We start from the raw sequence: 20,186 nt of genomic DNA, 5'->3' as shown, positions 1-20,186 counted from the left end.
CCTTTCCCCCCATGCACCGACTCCCCTTCACCCTCCTTCTCCTACTCCCCTTCGCTCTCCACCCTTCCTCTCCTTAAGGGTAATTAATAAGGGGTGATAAATAAGGGATATGTAACTAGGGGTGTTCAGCATTCTGGCTATAATCGATGTAATTGTTTTTCTTTTGTTTGTTTTTTATTTACTTTTATTTATTTATTTATTTTTTTTAATGGAATGGAAACAGGATTTTTATTTGAATTTTTTTTTGTATCAGCAAGATGAGGCTGTTCTAGAGAGAGAGAGAGAGAGAGAGAGAGAGAGAGAGAGAGAGAGAGAGAGAGAGAGAGAGAGAGAGAGAGAGAGGTACGTTCCTCCACCTTGTCATCGAGCTCAAGAATATTTCGGTGGATTTAATTTAACTTCCCGGAGCGGCCATGTTTGTTGGTACGTGAGTTATGAAAGAGAGAGAGAGAGAGAGAGAGAGAGAGAGAGAGAGAGAGAGAGAGAGAGAGAGAGAGAGAGAGAGAGAGAGAGAGAGAGTCCACGCAAGAATCTTTAAGCATTTAAGGTCCGGTGCTCAGAATAAACGGTGGACTGTGTGTGTGTGTGTGTGTGTGTGTGTGTGTGTGTGTGTGTGTGTGTGTGTGTGTGTGTGTGTGTGTGTGTGTGTGTGTGTGTGTGCATTTGTGAGTTATATTTTCCTAGCTATGTACTTTTTTGTCATCATTGTGTATTCTCTCTCTCTCTCTCTCTCTCTCTCTCTCTCTCTCTCTCTCTCTCTCTCTCTCTCTCTCTCTCTCTCTCTCTCTCTCTCTCTCTCTCTCTCATCTCAAGGGGCCATAAATCTGATGAAAACACCGTATATTAAACTTCATCGCCTCACGTTCATTATAATGGAATCGGTGGCGTTAACTGATAAACCATGAGTAATTACTTCCTATTTCTCCAGCCACTAGACAGCCACCGCCCCCATAAAACAGCGACAAGAGTGGTCATCATCATCAGGACAGGCTCACTCGATTAGGTACCCCGTATAAACAGAGGATTCCACACCAGCGTTTAGAGCGTGATCACATGTCAAGATCAAGATCAAGTGTATCGCTTTGAATATCAACGGATTAGTCATTGTCATCATCAGGAGCTAAGAATGCTTGCACTTGTTTTGTGATCCCGAGTAAAAGGAAGGTTCCTGATAAATGTTTGTTTTTGTGTGTGTTTCTTTTTTGGCTTTGGGGTATCTGTGTGGTTTTATTAGTTTTATCATAGCGGTAATAGTAGTAGTAGTAGAAATAGTGGTAGTAGTAGTAGTAGTTGTTATTGTGCTGTTGTAGCGGTAGTGGTAATAGTAGTAGTTATAGTATATCTCTTTCGTCTATATTCATCTAATTTTCCTCCTTTTCTTCTCCTCCTCCTGCTCCTCCACGTACTCCTCCTCCTCCACCACTTCCTCCTTATCCTCCACCTCCACCAACAGTACTCCCCCTTACCACCCTCAAAACATCGTACACGTGAACAAATCATTACCGTACTTTACTACCATCGTACAAACAAGCCTCAGAAACGTACACACGCTGGCACTCCCTTTAAACACGCGATTAGGGAAGCATTATCAGCAGTCAGGCAGAGCAGGAGGGTGGAGGGGAGGGGAGGAAGGAAGCAAATATTGTCGCAGTGCTTGGGAGAGAGGGAGAGGGAGAGAGGGGGACATAAACAACACCAGCAGTCAATTTTCTTTCCACAGGCCGTAGGAAAATGCCAGGCTGGAAACTATTAATCTCGATACGACCGCCTTGTTTGTTATGCGCAGAGAGAGAGAGAGAGAGAGAGAGAGAGAGAGAGAGAGAGAGAGAGAGAGAGAGAGAGAGAGAGAGAGAGAGAGGGAGGGACGTAGAGACTTTAAAGATAGACATTACGAAATCTTGTTACGAGAAAATTGTTAGAAATGAAGTGATGAAGATTAATGGCATTTTATAAGAGAGAGAGAGAGAGAGAGAGAGAGAGAGAGAGAGAGAGAGAGAGAGAGAGAGAGAGAGAGAGAGAGAGAGAGAGAGAGAGAGAGAGAGACCATGAAAGGCGAGAGGAAGAATTAATTGCGTCTCAGCTTATTTGTTTGCGCGTGCGTGTGTTTGTGCGTGACCAGTTTTTCCTCCCATTTCTCTCTTACTTAATCTCTTTCTTTCTTTCCCTATTTCTTTCTCTCCTTGTGTGTCTTTTGTCTGTTTGTTTGTGTGTGTGGTTGGCTTTCTGTCTTTCTTTCTCTCTTTATTTCCTTTGTGTTCTTGTCTGTTTGTTCTTTTCTCTGATTTTCCTTTTGCTAGTGTGTGTGTGTGTGTGTGTGTTTATTTGTCTTTTTCTGTCTTTCTGTCTTTATTGTCTGTCTCTGTCTGTGTTTGCGTGTCTGTTTGTCTGTCTGTCTTTCTATTGGCTTACATGTACAGTATATCTGTTTGTCTGTTTGTTTGTTTGTTTGTTTCTCTTGTTATTTGTTTATATATATTTGTTTGTGTTTGTCTGTCTGTCTGTCTGTTTGTCTTCTGTTATGTGTTTGTGTTTGTCATCCTAAACACACACACACACACACACACACACACACACACACACACACACACACAGCTGGCCAGTCCCACGCTCATCAACATCTGGCTTAGATATTAATTAAGAGGAAGGAATGACAGGAATAATCAGTCTTCCTCCCCATTCCATTACTCTCTCTCTCTCTCTCTCTCTCTCTCTCTCTCTCTCTCTCTCTCTCTCTCTCTCTCTCTCTCTCTCTGAAGGAAAGAATTTAACTGTCAAAAATATCTTTAAAGTTATAAGAGGAAAAGAAAAGTTTATTGAGCAGAAAATTATCAGAGTGAGTGAGAGAGAGAGAGAGAGAGAGAGAGAGAGAGAGAGAGAGAGAGAGAGAGAGAGAGAGAGAGAGAGAGAGAGAGAGAGAGAGCTAATATGAAGAGATGACTGAAACAAACTTTTCCTCATTTTGTGAATGTTCCAAACTTGCTTTTTTATTTATTTTCTATTTATTAACTTATTTTTATTTTTATTTGTTATTTTGGTAAACTGTTTTCAAAATGAGTCCTCTAATTTTTCATGTTCTCCTTCTATTCACCCCGCCATTCATTACTTTTTCTCCTTTCCTCCGTTATTCATCACCCTTCTCTCCTATTCCCTCTTTTCGTATTCCTTTGTGTAATTTATTGGTGTCCTTTGTCATTCTCTCTCTCTCTCTCTCTCTCTCTCTCTCTCTCTCTCTCTCTCTCTCTCTCTCTCTCTCTCTCTCTCTCTCTCTCTCTCTCTCTCTCTCCCTTTCTATCTCTTTTCGTCCATTCGTAAACGTTTGAAGTTTCTCATTTTTAAAAGATATAACATTTTTACCATGGGCGTGTATCACCAGAATTTGCATATTATTAAAACAGATTCACTGATGTACTTCCGCGTCGGGGGGAGAGAGGGAGAGGGAGAGGAGGGGAAGGAAGAGGAAGAGGAAGAGGAAACGGAAAATACGGCTTGCAGAATGAAAAAAATAAATAAAAATGAGGAGAGGAAGGGATAGAAGAGAGGAGGGAAGAGGAGAGGAGAAGAGAGGAGAGATGAGAGAATAGTAGAGGGAGAGGAGAAGAGAGGAGTGGATAGGAGAGGAGAGGAAGGGATAAGAGAAAGGGAAAGGAGAATAGAGGAGAGGAGAATAACGAAAGAAAAAGGAAAAAGAGGAGAGGAAAGAAGGAAAGAAGTGAAGAGAGGAAAATAAAGGAAACAAAAGAGATGCCTTATAGAAAGAGAAACGAGAGGGAAAAGAGGGGAGAAAAGTAAAGGAAGAGAAACAAGAGGAAAGGAAAGAAATGCACAAGAGAGAAGAGGAAGGAAGAGGAAAAGAAAATACAGGAAGCGGAAAAAAAATAAAATAAGAAACGAAATGAAAAGATGAAAGAAGAGAGAGAGAGAGAGAGAGAGAGAGAGAGAGAGAGAGAGAGAGAGAGAGAGAGAGAGAGAGAGAGAGAGAGAGAGAGAGAGAAACACTAATAACTATAAATATCTGAACACTAATAACTAAAGAATTAATTATCAGTTTTCCGTGTTAACAATTTATTAAGTCACGCCTCGAAAAAGAAAACAGTAATTACGGGGGATAAAAAAACTGATAAGTGGAGAATAATCGCTCATCACTATTTCCTTTCATTTAATAAGGCACCAAACGGAACCAAGGATGCAAAAATTTGATATCAGGTATTTCCTTGACGAAACAAACCAGCGATTTCAAAAAGACAGTTCTGGGTAATTGATATGAGACACTCTAATGGTAAAACAACACGTGGACTTCAAGGGATTACTGCACGTATTAGTAACCAAAATGCGTGTGTCAAAGTGCTTCGTTTTAGTAGTAGCAGTATTTTAGTGACAAAAAAAAAAGAAAAGAAAAGAAAAGAAGAAAGAAAAGAAAGAAATTCAGTAGTAGCAATATTTCAACGACAAAAAAAAAGAAAAAAAAAAAAAGAAAAAAACAATAACTTTAAAAGATAACTCCACGTATTAAGAGCCAAAAATACCAGTGTTTTGTTTGTGTAGTGGCAGTATTTCAACGACAAAAAGAAAAAAATAAATGAATAAATAAATAGAATAAATAAATAAATAAATAGCTTCAAAATACAACTGCAAATATCAATACCTTCACTTTTCCTTTATCAAAACCTACTTTAAGAAACTCCTTTTCCTTTCCACAGCCGCCTCTCTTCGTGATGCGTGCCAGGAATCGGAAAATCTATTCATTCAATTCCCCTTATCTTCTTTTTTTTTTTAAGGTAATTGCAAAGATTTCGTCCAGAGTTTTTAAGTATAGTGAACTGTTACATACTACTGCGAAAGGGTTAATGATAAAAAATATTAGCGTTACATGTGATCATTCTGGTATAATCCACGCATTTAATCCAATATTTACCGAGACCAAGCTTAAAAAAAAAAAGAGAGAGAGAGAGAAAAAAAAAATCAATAGCTAAATAACTAAACTCCGGTAGCCAAGTAATTGCACCACAAGCCACAAATCCGGCATTACGAAGCAGCAGCGCAGTAATCCACAACAGTAATCCATTATTTATTGGGGCTCAGGTGGCGCTGCGGGGCGGGGCGCGGCGCGGACTCAAGGTTGTGGGTTCGATGTCGCTTCGTGGCTTCTCGGTGGGGGGGTAGTGGTCATTAGGAAGCCTTGGTTAGGTTAGGTTAGTTAGGTTAGGTTAGTTAGGTTTGTTAGGTTAGGTTAGGTTAGTTAGCTTAGGTTAGTTAGGTTAGGTTAGTTAGGTTAAGTTTGATAGGTTAGGTTAGGTTTGTTAAGTTAGTTAGGTTAGGTTAGTTAGGTTAGGTTAGGTTAGTTAGGTTAGGTTTGATAGGTTAGGTTAGTTACGTTAGGTTAGTTAAGTTATGTAAAATTGTTAGCTTAGGTTGGGATAGTTTAGGTTTGTTATGTTGCGGCGCCATAACTTAATTAATTTCCTATGATTAAATTTTTCCTATATGTTTTTTACTTCCATAAAAGAAAAAAAAAAAAAAAAAAAAGAAAAGCAGTCACATTTTTTTTCCCTTCCCGTGTCCTCCAACTGTGGCTTCACTGCTGCAGCACTGTAACTTAATTAATTTCCTATAGTAATTTTTTTCAATCCTTTTAACTCCTCTTACACACACACAAAAAAAAAAAGCAAAAGAAGTAATAAAATTCAACCTTTCTTTCCCTTTCCCTCTTTTCTCCTACGTCTGGCATCTCGGTGACACGGAGAACAAAGGAGGAGCGGAAAGCGGCGCCAGAGAATCGCGTAATCATCTCACACCATTAGTTAGTCAAATCGAGCATCCTCCACGGGCGTCATGTTGTGCTGTAGTCAGAACCTCCGGAATATTGGGCCCATATGCTACCTACACTATTTAATTTACTAGAGTATGATACAAGCTGAGTTTCATAAGGGTAGTGTACTTCGATGTAGTGTTATTGCTGTGTGTACCTCGTGTTGTCGCTCATCACCATATATCACAAGAGCAGAGTGTCGTACCTCGTGAGTGTTCTCTCTCTCTCTCTCTCTCTCTCTCTCTCTCTCTCTCTCTCTCTCTCTCTCTCTGAAAGCACTGCAAAATTAAGAAGAAAAGTTTACAGGGACATGAAAAAGAGAAAGAGAGAGAGAGAGAGAGAGAGAGAGGAAGCTAAATTTATCCTTCTAAGCTTAAAAAAAACACTAAACCGACTGCAGTATATTGAAGAGAACAAAAATATCCAAAACTCACCGATGAATAAAAAAAAACATTAAAAAACCTTGCAGGGAAGAAATAAACGATCAACACTACCATTCCAATACACACAAAGCACAACTACAAGGCAAAGCACAACTAATTAGACCAGGAAATAGATACCAACTTCTCGCCCTGTTACTAATCACCTAAACAAGACCCCAAGACACGCCATTCTAGTTAGTTCAGAGGTCGCGTTCACTTTGGCTAACTCGAGATGCACTTCACGCTGATTGGCTGCCTGTGCGATCCGGGAGGCCGTGATTGGCTGGCTGGTATATACACACGGTCTGGCGAGCTGAGTGAAAGGCGCTGCGTTCTGTTGCTGGTGATGAGCCTGTTGTGTTGATGATGCTGACGTGGTGTTTTTGTTTCTCGTTGTTGTTGTTGTTGTTGTTGTTGTTGTTGTTGTTGTTGTTTATGTCATTGTTGTTGTTGTTATTAATGTCACTGTTGTTGTTGTTGTTGTTGAGAGAGAGACAAAGAGAACAAGGGAATCTCTAACAAATTAAGAAGGTAACTAAAGAAAAATGTGAGAAATAAATCTATAAAAAGAAAAACAAATTCTTATGTTTTTAGAAGAATAGAGAATGCAAACTATACCCAAATCAATTGAAGATCATATAGAAAGTGAAAGACATGAAAGAGGAGAAGGAGGAGGAAGAGGAGGAGGAGAAGGAGGAGGAAGAGAAGGAAGAGGAGGAGGAAGAGGAAAGGGGCAATGGTAACAGAGAGAGAGAGAGAGAGAGAGAGAGAGAGAGAGAGAGAGAGAGAGAGAGAGAGAGAGAGAGAAAGAGACAGACAGACAGACAGACAGAGAACTAGAACCAGACAAAGACAGACACAGAAACAGAGACAGAGAGAAACAGACACCCAAACAAAAACAGACACACACACACACACACACACACACACACACACACACACACACACACACACACAGAGAGAGAGAGAGAGAGAGAGACAGACGAAACAAGAGAATCCCCAAACCCAACACACACACACACACACACACACACACACACACACACACACACACACACACACACACACGGAATGAATTACCAGGATACAAACAGGTGTGGGATTTAGCGTCACCATCATATTGCGCCCGCTTTAAATGAAATTCTCGGGTCAGGAGTTTGGAAACGCGGGGCCCGAATGTGAAACTTGTTATGAGAGAGAGAGAGAGAGAGAGAGAGAGAGAGAGAGAGAGAGAGAGAGAGGCTACGTAGGTGAAGACACGTCCCGGAGGAAACATAACGCAAGAATGAGTTTGTAATCTAGGGAATTTTATTTGCTGGCCTGGAAGACGAGGGGGAGGAGGAGGAGGAGGAGGAGGAGGAGGAGTGTAGGTGTAGAGGAAGATAAGGACACCAAAATGTCTCATAATTTAGGTTTATAGTGTAAGTGAGGCAATGACTACACTGAGGTTGTGTACTCTCTCTCTCTCTCTCTCTCTCTCTCTCTCTCTCTCTCTCTCTCTCTCTCTCTCTCTCTCTCTCTCTCTCTCTCTCTCTCTCTAACCTTTCTCCTTATTTTGTTCTTATTGCCTTATTTCTTACTCTCCTCCTCCTCCTCCTTCTCCTCCTCCTCCTCCTCCTCCTCCTCCTCCTCCTCCTCCTCCTCCTCCTCCTCCTCCTCCTCCTTTTTATCTTCCATCTTCCAGCTCATTATTTCATTTTCCTTTTTTTTTTCTCATATTCTTAACTTATCACTCTTCTCTCGCTGTCTTTCTTCCTTTCTTTATCTCTCTCTCTTTTTTTTCCTCCTCTCATTCTGTCTTTCTTCCATTTTTCTGCCACCTGTCCATTCTTCTTTTTTTATCTTCTTTCATTTATTATTTTCCTTTCCTCCTTCCTTTTTTTCCTTTATTCAGCCTTTTTTTATTATTTCCTTCGTTCTCGTTTACCCTCCGTCCTTTCTTTCCCTCTCTTTTGCTCCCTTCCTTCCATCCTTCCATCCTTCCTTCCTTCCTTCTCTCGTCTCCACACCCTCTCCTCTAATCCTTCTCTCCTTCATTCTCTCCCTCAATTTCCTTCCATTCACCCTATTCATCGCTTCGCATTTTTCCCTCCCTCCTTCCCCACTCTCTCTCTCTCTCCCTCCTCTCTCTCTCTCTCTCCCTCCCACCTTCTTTTCACAAAACAAGCAAATTGCAACTCTTAAGACCTCTTGCAAAAAGGCCATTTTAGCTTCCGGCATAAAGAGCGTTTTGTCAACACCCTCCCCTCTCCCTCTCACCTTGCGAAGAGAGGGAGAGGGAAGGGGGAGTAGGAGGGAAAGCAATTTGTCATTTGGTCAGGAGGTAAGTAGAGAGAGAGAGTGTGAGAGAGATGGGGGGAGGGGGAAAGGGGGGATAATGGTAGGTGAGGGCGTCTGTCTGTGTGTGTGTGTGTGTGTGTGTGTGTTTATATGTGACGTTATTTTTGCGATGGTATGATGATGATGATGATGATGATGATGACTATTATTATTATTATTACTACTACACTACTACTACTACTACTACTACTACTACTACTACTACTACTACTACTACTACTACTACCACCACCATCACCATCACTATCGTCACCATTTCCTTCACCCTCATCTCTGTATAACCTCCCTACTCACTTTTCCCATAAACCCCTTCCTTTTTCCCTTTCTTTTTCCCTTCTGGCATTTCTTTCCTCCACATCAAATCTGCAAAACACTCGTCGCCTCTACAATATTCCTCCAAATGCTTTCCTCTTCTTTCCACCCCCTCCCCCTCTTTCCTCCCCTGCAGCTGCGTTTTTTCCTCCCAATACCCACTTTCCTCCAGAACTTTGCCTCTTCCTCTTAACATCTCTCCTCTCCCTTCTGTCCCACATTTTTCGTAGTCTCCCAAAGCATTTTATTTTTCACCTTCTCCCTATACTTTGTTCTTTTTTTCTTTTCCCTCAGGGCCCTATGTATTTCCCCCATCACCTCTCTATCACCCCTTCATCACCTCTTCCATTCCATACAGCTATTGCGTTACGGGAAGGGAGGAGGTAAAGAAAACGGACATGACGAGATATTAGAGAGAAAAATGGAAAAAAAAATAATTTGAAGGGTAGATTATTAAGTTGTATTATTTAAGAAAGACACAGAAAAACACAGAAACAAAAAATAAAGCATAACAGACGAATAAGAAGAAGAACCACAAACACAAACACACAAAACACAACACAAACAACACAAAACAGATATCACACTCACTTCAGCAGGGCAGCAAGGCACCAGCAGCGCCACCAGCAGGAGAAGTGGCGGCAGCAGGAGAGGGGTGAGCCTTCTAGGGCGAGACATGGCGCCTAAGGGGGAGGGGGAGGGACAGGGGGCGCCAAGGGGTCCCTCCCGGTGAAATATCCCCCTTTGAGACTCTGAAGACTGGAGGGAATGAGAGGCGGGAAATCTGCTGCTGCTGTCGCTGTGGGGCGCTGCTGTTTGTGCTGTGGCCGCTTGGGTGGGGCAGCCTAGTAGGGCGCCGTGACCTACGCCGCCATGACAGTGGAGGGGCTGAAGTGGTGGTGGCCTTGGGATGTAGGTGGTGTGGGTGTCGCCGGGTGTTGGTGCCTGCAGGGAGAAACCGAAGGCGACTAAGGTGCTGTTGTGGTGGTGGTGGTGGTAGGAGGAGGAGGGGGGGAGTGGTGGTGGTGGTGGTGGTGGTCATGGTAGTTGTGATGTTTGTGACGGTTGTGGTAATAGTATTAGTAGCACCACCACCACCACCACCACCACCACCACCACCACACTCCTACACCCACACTACATTACTTTAACACAACAGCCACGCTTTATCACCGCTACGTATATTACGAGTACAACGAGTACCAAAACAACCCACTAATTAACAATAAGAAGAAAAAAAATAAATGAAAAGATGTTTGCTGGATTCCTTACTTATTAACTCTAGTGTTTTCAAGGAACGAGAGGGAAGGAGAGCAATGTGTGTGTGCGTGTGTGTGTGTGAGTGTTTCCGTAGCTACGCGTGGTCTAGAAATATGGTTATGTCTTTTTTACGGTACATTTGTAATCAAGGGTGGTGGGGCGAGAGGGCGCTGTGTTCAGAGGGAGCAGGATGGACGGAAGACCTGCTGAGTTGAAGACACGAGGATGTGACACAAATTGGAAGTCTTGAATCCTTTACCGGCAGCATCTTCCTTTGCTAGCGTTCAGAGCTCCGGGGAAAATTGTTTGCAGAGAGAGAGAGAGAGAGAGAGAGAGAGAGAGAGAGAGAGAGAGAGAGAGAGAGAGAGAGAAATTTCCTTCGTTCTTTCTTTCCTTTCTCTTCCTTTTTTCTTTCTTTCTTTCTTTCCTTTCTTTCTTTCTCTCCTTCCTTCCTTCCTTCCTTCCTTCCTATTTTCCTCCCTTCTTACCTTCCTTCCTTCTCTCTCTTTAACTTTCTTTCAATAGGTCTACAGGATTATCAACTAACTGCAACACTAACTACCCAATGACCGGATTGGTGTTGTAGAGACATCTTACGTACACTCTCTTATCAGGTGCTTCATTACATCGCGTATCGTTCCTTTTCTCCAATCACACTGTATAACTATTGCTTCTACGTTACTCAGACTCTGCTGGATGAATGGAATAGACTTGGTTATCAGTAGTAGTAGTAGCAGTAGTAGTAGTAGTGATATATGTTTGGGATTTTAGATGGATGGAATAGGCTCAGTACTCAAGCTGTTAGTGCCGGGTCAATGGGGAGCTTTAAAAGAAGATTGGGTAATGGAGAGGGATGAGAGGTGGATGTAAGAAGGATTTGACACTTCACCAATGTTGGGTAATCCTTTTGGCTCTCTCCTTTAGGGCCTGCCATCTCAGTGGACCATTTTTGCTAAGTTTCTGTATCCCAAGACCAGAGCCTCTCATATAAAAGTTAGTTCTCATACACTGACTGGCTTCTCTTATCACCCGTCAGGTTTTCGTTTTCTTTTAGCTGATTACTTGCTTCGGTTCCTTTTATATCTCGCAATTACTAGATCACAGTATTTTTTCTCTCTTACATAGAAGAAGGAAAGTTTCATACAGGGACTGTCACGTGTAGGCCTACCTTCCTCTTGTAAAACCGATTATTATTATTTTTTATTTACTTATTATTTGTTCTGTTTCCTATCATGCCTCTCATTTACCATGTCACAATATGCTTTGACGTTCTCTTATTAATTCTTACATTATCTCACAGTTATTAGATACTTTTTGCCGTTACTTATAAAGAAATAACGAGTAGAGGTTCTTTTTACACCGCGTTAATTCTTAGGTTGTCAGTATTATGTCATTACTACTACAAGCATCAGGTTCTTTTCACTCACAGGTACAATCGAAAAAGATCGTCAGTCAGGAATATTTTTTAGAGGTTCTTTTTTTGTACGTTGTTAATTGTAGCGCCGCAGGTCAGGCTCGTGTAGAAGCCACGCCTGCTTCTCTTCAGGCCAAGCCGCTGATTGGTGCGTTTGTGATGCCTTCTCAATTTCACTTTTTTCCTTATACAAGATTTTTCATTCACATCGTCGATCATCGTTGCATTAAGCTGAATTTATTAACTATCAGTGGGGAAATAATAATTACAGTATCAAAGTATTAACGCTTCAGAAAAGTGTGAAAACGAGGAATATATATTGAAATAATCATATCTTGTAAATAACTTGTTGATTTGCTTCACAGATTTACCGAACACAGCTTATGTTTCGATATTATTACCGTTTTCATATTGACATTTTCGGAAAACGGCTCAGGCAAGGCTACCTAACTATGTCATTGAAGAGATGTTAACTATACAAAGTTAGGGGAAGTATCGGAAGCTTCAAAGACCGAAAGGAATCTCAAGACGCATGTGCCCAGTCTGACGTATTAAAGTCATCCATCATATCTCAATTTCAGTTGGCGGAGGGCACCAGTAATCCCAAACCTTCCGAGGAATTCCATGCACGGATTTAATGTAGTTATCTTATCCTGTTTTTAAGGAAGGAACAGATGCAGAGTGACTGAGAAGCACACGAATATGAAAAAGTGTAACCACGCGAGGCGGACACGACCAGGGCACGGGAGGGAAGGGCCGCCAACTTTGGAACCTTCGTCAAAAACTTATTAATTAGAGGAGCGAGCCGGTCTCAGTTGTGACTTGAGGACATGACAAGGACACGAACACGACGCAACACCAAGGGGGAGACTGAACGCCCTAAGCTATTGAAATTGGTGTTTGGAAGCAGTAGAAGCAGAAGGAAGGAATCTGATACTATAACGCCTTGATTTGGGTATCTGGGAACAAGACAAGGGCACAAACACCACATGATAAGGAAAGGGAAGCTAAATATCCTAAAATGTAAAGAACTAATGTCGATAATTTGCACAAAGGGAAGGTGATCAATGGCTGAGGAACTGAAGGACACACCAATGATATAACAAGGACACGACAAGAAAATTACAAGGACATAGCAAAACAATAAGGAAGTAACAAGGACGTAACAAGGACACAACAAGGACAATATATACTCATACAGACGCGGCAGGAACACAAGCTCACTATAAGATTTACAGACACGCGAGGAATCTGAGCCTGTTTTGGGAATGCCTTGTTGTAATCAGTCAAGGAATGGAGAGAAGTAAGATTTGAGGTGAACGAAAGGAACATGGGGAGACGAAGAGAAAAAAAAATGAATAAATAAAACTGTAGACTCCATAAATATAAGTTTGTCATAAGAGGGAGTGACTAAAGACAATTTTTCATATGTTTGTGTGTATGTGAAGAAAAAAAACGGACGAAAATCTGAAAGGCACGAAATGAACTTGAGGAAACGGGGGAGAAAAAGAAAAAAAAAATGTACAGACTCCATAGCTCTAAATTTGTCATAAAAGAGAGTGACTAAAGACAATTTTTCATATTTGTGTGTATGTGAAGGAAAAAATGGACGAAGATTTGAAAGGCACGAAATAAACATGGGGAGACGGGGAGAAGGGAAAAAATGAACAGATTCTATATATCTAAGTTTGTCATAAGAGGAAAGGACTAAAGATATTTTTTCGTAGGAAGAAACAGACCAGGATTTGAAAGGGATGAAATGAACATGGGGAGAGAGAGAGAGAGAGAGAGAGAGAGAGAGAGAGAGAGAGAGAGAGAGAGAGAGAGAGAGAGAGAGAGAGAGAGAGAGAGAGAGAGAGAGAGAGAGAGAGAGAGAGAGAAACTCTGAAACAACAAAAATCTAAGTTTGTCATAAGAGGAAGGAACTAAAGATTTTTTTTTTCGTGTGTATGTGTGTGTGTGTGTGTGTGTGTGTGTGTGTGTGTGTGTAGGAAGGAATTGACTAAGCTCCCCAAGTTTTCGAGGATTCAGTAAAGAACACAAATAGAAAACCACTGAGGCATGACAGGGAACAGGAGAACAACACAAGAGAAAGACAACATAAACTTAATTCAAGTTGTAGCAGCTTCCATTCAGTCAGGGAAGGGATGGACTCAGAACTCACTTTTAAAAAACTACCAAAGTACTGAAGAGAACAAAAGACACACTCCTGGGACCTAAACTTAACCTAAACTTTTACAGGAACATGCCAAGGATTCAAGACAGCTTTAGAAGTACCCCTCATTACCCCCCAATCAGAAAGAGTAAATAATAAAGAACAGAAACAGAAGAAGGAAATAGAAGAGTAAAGAAAGAGTACACAGAGTTATAACAACCATACCTACAATATAAAGTCAAAAGAGGAGACGGTAGAGAGAAATAATAAAGACTACAATTAAAGACACAAGAGGAAGGGAGTAGGAGAGCAAAGAAGGGCCATACAGAATCACAATAACCTTCACTACAATAAACAGTCAAGAGAAGACACGGCCAAGGAGAGGAATGACTAGCAGAGTAGAGAACATTGTAAGGCCAATCAAGTACAGTAAGCAGGGAGAGAAGGGCTAAGTTATAAAAGACACAGGGAGATTGAGTAGGAAAAAGGAACGAGTGTAGCTTTATAAAGGACAGTCAGCGGCACGGGGGGAGTGACTACTGGAGTGTTATGCTACTCTGAAGAGCTGTAAAACTAAGGGTAGCAAATCAGAAGAGGCGCGAGGCTGAGTTACAAGAGACACTGGGAAGGACATGAGAGAGTAATTGAAAAGGGAGAACGGTGCTGCTTTGGGGGCTGTAAGGACAATAACGTACAGCAACCCAGGAAAGGAGGGGGACTGAGTTACGAGGGACACGGAGGAGTGACTTGAAAGAAAAAGATAGAGACTGTATAATTTTATAAAGGAAGAACAAGTTAGAGGCGAGTGGCTAAGTTGCAGGGGACACGAGCGGGTGAGGACATGGAGGAGTGGAAAAAGAGATAGAAAAAAAAAAAAGATTGTTCAACTTTATAATGGAAAACGATGCTAGAATGAAAGGCAAGACAAGTTAGAGGAGAGGGACTAAGTTAAAAGGGACACGGGCGGGTGAGAACATGGACTGGAAAAAGAGATAGAAAAAAAAGGACTGTTTAACTTTATAATGGAAAACGATGCTAGAATGAAAGGCAAGACAAGTTAGAGGAGAGGGACTAAGTTAAAAGGGACACGGGCGAGTGAGAACATGGGGGAGTGAGTACCGGAGTGGAGCGAGGCGCTGCTGGAGGACCTTCACCACAGGGAGTCACGGAGGGGAATGAGTGAGGCGGGCGTCGCGTCCTCCCTCCCCAGCGGCCGCGCATGTGGCGTGGGACGACCTTCTTATCTTGCTCATGTGTCCGTGTGTGTGTGTGTGTGTGTGTGTGTGTGTGTGTGTGTGTGTGTGTGTCCCTTGTGCCCTGGGACATGGCAGTGGTGGTGGTGGTGGTGGTGGGGCAGGAAGTGTCGGGGGTAGGCTGGCATGCTACCTCCTGGCCTTCCCTCCCCTCTCCCCCCCACCAGGGCCTTCGTCAGGAAGTCAAAGTGGAGGGTCCTGTGTTTTTATCTCTCTCTCTCTCTCTCTCTCTCTCTCTCTCTCTCTCTCTCTCTCTCTCTCTCTCTCTCTCTCTCTCTCTCTCTCTCTCTCTCTCTCTAGCTTTCTTTTTTTTTTCTTTTTTTTCGTCCCTGCTTTCGTCCCTTCGCCAGCCTCGCGCAGCCAGCTGGAGGCGTGCATATGACGCAATGCTCGCTGCTCCTGGTGGTGGTGGTGGTGGTTGTTATGGCAGTGGTGGTGGTGGTGGTGGTGGTAATTATCTACTTGAGGAATCCAGGTCGTTGTGTCTGTCTGTCATTCCGACTTAAATCCTAATCTCCTCCTCCTCCTCCTCCTCCTCTTCCTTCTCCTCCTCCTCCTCCTCCTCCTCCTCCGCCTCCTCCACAGTCGCTTCCTCCCACGTATTCAGCAATAACCTCGAGTGTCATAAAGCAGAAATTCATGCAAACAGATTTAATAGCTGGCTTCCAGTAATTAGAGAAAAATTATGCAGGTAAGGAAATTACTGTCACCACCATCACCACCACCACCACCACCACCACAAGAAGAAGAAGAAGAAGATGGAAAACAAGAAAAAAAGAAGGATAAGAAAAAAATAACAAGAAGAGAACAACAACAACAATAAAACGAAGAACAAGAACCACCACCACCACCACCACCACCCAACCCAAACCAAGACCACTCCTCGCCTCGCTACCACCCACAGGGGCAGCGTGCGTGAAGCCCCTAGGAGAGCACGTAATTAGGCAACCGGAGGAGAAGGAGGAGGAGGAGGAGGAGAGATGGCGGTGGGCTGAGAGAGAAGGGAAGTGCTGCCGCTGCCACCACCACCGCCGCCGCCACCGCCTCCGCCGCTGCCTCACCGCCACACTCATTCAAGACTGTAATTAGGCAACTCCCGAACTGCATCAAAGTATACAACGATTACTTGCGAGCGAGAAGGAGACGAGGAGACGAGGAGGAGATGGAGCGACGTGGAGGAGGAGGAGGTGAAGGAGTGACATGAAGGAAGACGAGGAGACGAGGAGGAGATGAAGAAGTGACTTGGAGAATGAGGAGGAGGAGATAAAAGTAGGAGATAACAGAGGAATGACGATGATTATGGAAGAGAAGGAGGAGGAGGAGAAGAAGAAGGAGAAGGAGGAGAAGGTGGAGGAATGCCTTGCTAGAGATTATGAAGAAGAAGAAGAAGAAGAAGAAGAAGAAGAAGAAGAAGCCAAGATCATGCACCAGGAACTCGGAACAGTAATGAACGAAAGAAGACGAAGACAAATTTAAAAGGAAGTAGCGAAGAAAAGATGGCGGAGTGAAAGAAAAGGAGAAGAGCAATTGGGAAGCAAGGTGCAGTGAATGAGGAGAGAAGAGAGGAAGAAAGAATGAAGATAAGAGAGAGTAAGGCATGGAAGGGGGAATGAAAGAGTGACAAGACGAGGGAGGCGGAAGATAAGCAGTGAAAGGGGAAAGGGATAGGAGGAAGAGGAGGAGGAGGAGGAGGAGGAGGAGGAGGAGGAGATGAAAGATGAAAACCGGGACGAGGACTGCATTGGAAGTAGAAAGTTAAAAGACAAGGAGCTGATGAATATAAAACAGCGGTTCTCAAACTGAAGGGCACCAGATCAATTTTAATGGGTGGCGGGGACGCAGAAAAAAGGGTTATGCTCTCAGTGTATGTGGTTTTCTTAAGTGAAATAGCAGTTAGCATTCTTACACCTCTACATACATTTGAGTTTTTTTATCCCTCGGCTTGGATTAACCTATTATGTGTGTGTGTGTGTGTCATAATTTTTGGGAGACTTAAATATACACACACGGTTATCTCTGTATGTGTGTGTGTGTGTGTGTGTGTGTGTGTGTGTGTGTGTGCGTGCATGCGTGCGTTGGATAAGCTAACATTAATCTTTTTTTTTTTTCGCTTATGTTATGTATACACTAAATTATTTTCCCATTAAATTGATATGCATTTCTTTACATTCCAATCAGAATTTAATTACGTAATGCCCGTTCATCCTCTCCCCCACCCCCTGCCCCTCCCCGCACTGGACCCACCTAGTGATGGTTCTGACAGGTACCGCTTCTTTCACCAAACGCGTGCGCTGGGGAGTGGTGTGGTGGAGGGTAGCGGCCCTGTCTTTTTTGCGTGATAAGTCTGGACCCGCCACCGAAAAAGAAACAGCCTACCAGTCGGTCAGTGATTACGTGTACTTAGTTCATTCTTAGATAAAAATGGAACACACGTTTAATATCTCTTGAAAATAAAGTTTATGGGCCACAGTTCATTTTCTTACTGTGGGGTCGTGAAGATTGAAAAGTTCCATACGGGGTTGCTTATGAAAACTTTAACAACAGCTGCTGTAGAGGATGAGGAATGGGAAAATAAGCACGAATAAGATGAGGAATGGGAAGATAAGCACGAATAAGATGAGGAATGGGAAGATAAGCAAGAATAAGATAAGGAATGAGAAGATTAGTAAGAATAGGATAAGGAATGGGAAGATAAGCACGAATAAGATGAGGAATGAGAAGATAAGCAAGAATAAGATAAGGAATGAGAAGATTAGTAAGAATAGGATAAGGAATGGGAAGATAAGCACGAATAAGATGAGGAATGAGAAGATAAGCAAGAATAAGATTAGGAATGAGAAGATAAGCAAGAATAGGATGAGGAATGGGAAGATAAGCAAGAATAGGATGAGGAATGGGAAGATAAGCAAGAATAGGATGAGAAATGGGAAGATAAGCAGTAATTGCATCAGGAATGGGAAGATAAGCAAGAACAGCATGAGGAATGGGAAGATAAGCAGTAATTGGATCAGGAATGGGAAGATAAGCAAGAATAGAAAGAGGAATAGGAAGACAAGCAATAATAGGAGAATGAGGAAGGAGGAAAGTGAAGGTCCAGAGCAAAGCATCGTCACACACCACATCCCCGTCTGTTGTGGTGTACTGGGCCAGCTCTGGTACGCTCAGCTCCAGGTGTGGCGCAGCGTTATCACGGTACGTTGTCCCGGCGATGTGTTACACCAAGTCCCGCAGTGGTGCCAATAATTGTGCTACTTCCTGGAAACCTTCAAGGCTGGCAGGTCCGCTGGGAGTCACGAGGAGCGATAAAATATATTCGATCTGCTTCACTCTAGTCGTTGCGGGCTAAGCTGATCCAGGGCCCGAAACGCTTTGCCCTCTCGCACCACGACTATTTTTAAAGGCCACAGATGTTTACTCAGGTTCTCAAGAGTCTTTCTCCTGTTAGTAATGTAGAAATGTTATCAATCTGTCACTAGAACCCTAAAAACAACCTTAAAATCGCTTAATTCTCTCGCCCTTACTATTTTGAAAGGCCACAGGTTCTCAAGAGTCTTTTTCCTGTTAGCAGTGTAGAAATGTTATCAATCTGTCACTAGAACCCTAAAAACAACCTTAAAATCGCTTAATTCTCTCGCCCTTACTATTTTCAAAGGCCACACATGTATAGCCAGGTTCTCAAGAGTCTTTCTCCTGTTAGCAGTGTAGAAACCTTATCAATCTGTCACTAGAACCCTAAAAACTACCTTAAAATCGCTTCATTTTCTCATCCTAACTAATTTCAAAGGCCACAGAGATGTTTAGCAGGTTACCAAGAGTGTTTTTCTTGTTAATAATGTAGAAATCTTGTCAGTCTGCCCTTAGAACACTTAAAATCCCGTATAACTTGAACTACAGCTTTTTAAAAGTAGTCGGGGTGCGGTGCAGAATCGTTTCAGAATAACAATAGTCCTAGAAGATTAAAAAAAAAAAAAAAAAGAAAGAAAAGAAATAAAAGAAAAGAAAGAAAAGAAAAAAAAAGAAAACAATTGGAAAACCCATATTCTTAAACGCTGTTGGCTTTCAAGACGACAATAATCAAAGACCACAGCGACAACCAGCACCATTCTCATGTTCACTACTGATAATGAAAAGCCCTTGTTAAAATCATCACTAGAACCAACAAGAAAAAAAGAAGAAAAAAAAGAAAAAAGACGCACCCTTGTAAAACTTGACATCCTCCACTAGAGTTTGTTAAATGTGATAGAGATGGACGCCGAAATGTTTGACCTCAGCAGCCTACACATACTGGTACAGCATCACTGGGTTTTCCCTCTGCTGTGACGCTCAAGCTTTTCCCCAAACAGCCGCGGCGTGTAGGCGAGGTTCTGTTCAGCTTGGATCTTTTCTTTTTATTTATTTATTTATTTATTTTATTTATTTTTTATGATATCTTATTCCATGGTGTTTAGTTATATATTTGTCTCCCTTTTTGTCTGTATTTCTCTGTCTGTCTATCAACTACCCACCAACTTACCTATCCTATCTATCTATCTATCTATCTATCTATCTATTTATCTATCGACTTACTTCTCTTCCTATCTATCTTTTTATTTATCTATTTAATTTAATTTCTGGAGCGTCTATCTCTTTGTTTCTCGATGACTGTCTGTCTGTCTGTCTGTCTGTCTGTCTGTCTACACCTGCGTTTCTCCCTGTCTGTCCTCTTTCTTTCACTCGCGAAAACAAAAAATAAAGGATGGAGAGAGGGAGAAAGAGGAAAATGAAATAGAACAAATACCCTCGTTATTAACCGACACAGGCTGCTGTACACATTTAATGAAACTGGGGAAGAGGGAAAGAAAAGACAAAAGAAAAAGGAGGAAAGAAATTTGCAAAGAAAAAAATAATAATTCCCAGACTATCGACGTAATTCACACACACACACACACACAAATAAACAAACAAACAAACAAACAAACACTCATGACTGGGTTTTATTGGTGAAAGCACGTAATCAACTCTTGCTTTATGAGAACAGATGAAACTGACGCCAGATGTATCTTATTTTTGTTATTATTATTGTTACTATTATTATTATTATTATTATTATTATTATCATTATTATTATTATTATTATTATTATTATTATTATTATTGTTATTGTTATCACCACCACTACTACTACTACTACTACTACTACTACTACTACTACTACTACCACTACTACTACTACCACCACTACTAC

The 20,186-nt window shown here is 42.0% G+C and overlaps 1 protein-coding gene across 1 annotated transcript in view; it reads right to left on the bottom strand.

The window, feature by feature from the left end:
* The window catches only part of LOC135091366 (uncharacterized), a 40,335-nt gene extending 25,390 nt beyond the window's left edge, over positions 1-14,945 (bottom strand). The window contains exons 1-2 of the mRNA XM_063988949.1: positions 14,829-14,945; positions 9,472-9,825 (exon numbers count right to left, since the gene is read on the bottom strand). Coding sequence (XP_063845019.1) covers positions 9,472-9,825; positions 14,829-14,930 — 456 coding nt within the window. The 5' untranslated portion in view covers positions 14,931-14,945. The remainder of the gene's footprint in view (positions 1-9,471; positions 9,826-14,828) is intronic.
* Positions 14,946-20,186: the final 5,241 nt, after the last annotated feature.

This window comes from Scylla paramamosain, chromosome 37 (assembly GCF_035594125.1).
Source record: "Scylla paramamosain isolate STU-SP2022 chromosome 37, ASM3559412v1, whole genome shotgun sequence".
NCBI classification, from domain to species: domain Eukaryota; kingdom Metazoa; phylum Arthropoda; class Malacostraca; order Decapoda; family Portunidae; genus Scylla; species Scylla paramamosain.
This window is presented reverse-complemented; position numbering and strand designations above follow the sequence as displayed.